At 40.9% G+C, this 3290-nt stretch overlaps 1 protein-coding gene across 1 annotated transcript in view; it reads right to left on the bottom strand.

Moving 5' to 3' along the window:
• The window catches only part of Cenph (centromere protein H), a 13518-nt gene that overhangs the window by 5933 nt on the left and 4295 nt on the right, over positions 1-3290 (bottom strand). Inside the window, exons 3-5 of the mRNA XM_031360407.1 lie at positions 3148-3196; positions 2689-2763; positions 662-718 (exon numbers count right to left, since the gene is read on the bottom strand). Of these exons, the coding sequence (XP_031216267.1) occupies positions 662-718; positions 2689-2763; positions 3148-3196 (181 nt within the window). The remainder of the gene's footprint in view (positions 1-661; positions 719-2688; positions 2764-3147; positions 3197-3290) is intronic.

Consider the following 3290-nt stretch of genomic DNA (forward strand, 5'->3'; position numbering starts at 1 on the left):
ATGCCATACACCTCCCATGTCATACACCTCCCATGTCATACGCTTCCCATGCCACACACCTCCCATGTTATATACCTCTCATATCATGCATCTCCCATGTCATACACCTCCCATGTCATACATGCAAACTAAGACATCTAGCACTGAGTTACAACTACATCCCCACACTTTATTTTTTCCACATTTCATTTATACACAGGCTCTTATTAAGTAGTTTGGGCTATCCTTGAACTCACTTTGTAGCCCAGGTAGGTAAAACAAGCTCATTTCTACCAATAAAAAACACGGAGCGTCCTTCTATTTCATTAACTTGTTACTAGAGGATCTGAGTTCAATTCCCAGGGCCAATATGGCAGGAGAAAGGGACTCTTTCAAGCTGTCCTCTGATATACACACACACATATACACACACACACATTTTTATTACAGTGTTTCCTTCTCCATAACCCTGGCTGTCCTGGAACTCACTATATCCACTAAGAGGATCTTCGAACTTACAGAGATTTGCCTACCTCTGCCTCCCAGAGCTGGTATTAAAGGCGTGTACCAGCATCTCTGGGCCATGCACATACTTTAAAGGAGTTACAACCTAAAATCAGTTTGCATACCTCCCTCACTATTCCTATTTTTTTTTCAAATCCAGGAGGAAAAAAAGCCATACCCACTCTCAGGGCCCACGTTCTCCATGTTTTTCTGAAGTGCAGCCGAAAGTTTCATCCTAAAGAAAGAAAGAATAAGAAAAAAAGAAAAGAAAATATTAAATAACAAAAATGAAAATGGCATCTTACAGGAAAAAGCTTGTACTGTACATAACAAGTAACATTTATAAAGCATTAAAATGTTTTTTACGTATGAGAAGATTTCTTTCCTTTCAGATATACACAAAATATAGTGTTTTAAAAACAATATGGGGGCTGGAGAGATGACTCATTGGTTAAGAGCACTGACTGTTCCTCCAGAGGTCCTTAGTTCAAGTCCCAGCAACCACATGGTGGCTCACAACCTTCTGTAATGGGATCCAGTGCCCTCTTCTGGTGTGTCTGAGGACAGCTACAGTGTGTGAGTACATACATAAAATAAATAAGTCTTAAAAAAAGTGATAGACTAATTTGTAAAAAAAAATTTTTTTAAATCCCCAATATTTACTACTATTATTTATTTATATATACATGTATATGCCTGCATATGAGTAAGGAGGACAAAGGGATGTAAGAACCCCTGGAGCTAGAGTTACAGGCAGTAGTGAGCTGCCAGATTGGGAATGGACCTCAGTTCCTCTGCAAGAGCGGTCAGTATGGGTTCTTAGCCAAAGATCATTCCAACCCCAGGAAACATTCTAAAGTAAAGAAGGAAGTAAGAAAGAACAACAAAGGGAAGAAGCTGTGGCCTGTGACTGTGTGTAGGCATGCTGAGGCGTGGAAAGGAATTTATCCTCAGCTATTCACTGTGGTCCAGAGTTGGGGAAGCAGCTAGGCCTTACATTAGCATGGGCCTGCTGAGGATGCCAGGGATAAAGATAGAAATTTTACATCTTTTTCCCTAAGGTCCTAGAAGGTGTCATGTAGACGAGGCTAGTCCCAAACTCTTTTGTAGCTGAGGATGACCCTGAATTTCTGTCCCCCTCCCTCTATCTCACTCTATCTGTACATGTGTCGCTGTGCCAGCTTTACCGTGAACTGTTAATGCATGCTACTTTAAGCAGGCAGTATGCTTGTGCAAGGCACTGGGCTCTAACATACACACGTACACAAAGAGCAGGTAGGCACAGTGGGCATATGTCTAGAGTTCCTACCATTCAGGAGTCTGAGGCAAGAGGTTCTAGAGTTGGAGGCCAACCTGAATTGGACAATTAAGTCTGCCATGGTCGCAGAGTTATTTCTTGCTTTCCTCTTTACATAACTAGTTAAAATAGCTTTAACTATGTTATTTATGTGTATGTATGTGCGTGCTTGTGTGTGTATATGTGCATGGTTTGGTTTGGTTTGGTGGTTTTTTTTTAAAGATTTATTTATTTATTATATGTAAGTACACTGTAGCTGTCTTCAGACATCCCAGAAGAGGACATCAGATCTCATGATGGGTGGTTGTGAGAAACCATGTGGTTGCTGGGATTTGAACTCAGGACCTCCAGATGAGCAGTCAATGCTCTTACCCACTGAGCCATCTCTCTAGCCCCTGGTGTTTTTTTCTAGGCTCAGACTGGCCTAGAAATATGTATGTAGTTTAATGCCAATGTGTTTGAAACTTGTCCATGAACTTCATGAAGAGCCCTTAACACCTATCTGACAGACCTTCTTCAAAGGAAGATGCTAATGAATAATGAAACTTCTCTCACAGTTTCTATAGCATTACCTAACCATCTCTTCTTGTTTCTCCCTCTTTTCTTTCCTTGCTCTTCCTCTTTTTGGAGACAGGGCCTCACTACTTAAGACATGGCTATCCTAGAACTTGCTATGTAGACCAGGGTGACCTTGAACTCAAAAAGATCTACCTGCCTTTGTATTCAGAGTGCTAGGATTAAAGATATGCCTAGCCCTGGCTGTCCTGGAACTCACTTTGTAGACCAGGCTGGCCTCGAACTCAGAAATCCACCTGCCTCTGCCTCCCAAGTGCTGGGATTAAAGGCGTGCACCACCACTGCCCGGCCTAACCCCTAATTCTTATCTTTAGTAATAAAGTAAGAATTACCTGCTCAGTGCAAGATTTTTCATTTCAAAATTACTTCTTACATCTTCAATTTCATTCTCCAGGTCTTCAACTTTACTATTAAAGAAAACGAGAATGAATTTCAGCAATATCAAAGTGGTTACTGAACTGTGCACAAAGTAACCCTTGGGGAGAAAGCTGAACACCTTTATTTGAACAGAAGGAAACTACAGCCCACCACACAGGAGCCTGTCCACACAGCTGGTGAGCTGATGAGCTGAGCTGAGTTTCTTCACTAAGCATCTAGACCATGTGAGGCATACTAGGCAGCAGAGAAGCAGCCACCCCTAGTGCCAAATGCTCCACTGCAAATCACTAAGCTCCCAACTTAGGCCTGACTTATTTGTCTAGAATCATAAAGAAAAAACAAAGAAAGACAGCTCTGGAACACAGATTAAATCTTAGTAAAAGCCACAGATAAAAGACTAAAATATGACATACATTTCAATCTCTTTTTCTTGCATGATCTGTTCTGGAGTTTTTTCTTCATCTACAAGTAAAAAGTTTTTCTTAAGTCAGTAACACTTTTTTTTTATTAGATGTTCTCTTTATTTACAATATCTCCTTTCCCAAGTTCCCCTCCA

Source organism: Mastomys coucha, unplaced genomic scaffold (genome assembly GCF_008632895.1).
Source record: "Mastomys coucha isolate ucsf_1 unplaced genomic scaffold, UCSF_Mcou_1 pScaffold8, whole genome shotgun sequence".
In the NCBI taxonomy this organism is placed as follows: domain Eukaryota; kingdom Metazoa; phylum Chordata; class Mammalia; order Rodentia; family Muridae; genus Mastomys; species Mastomys coucha.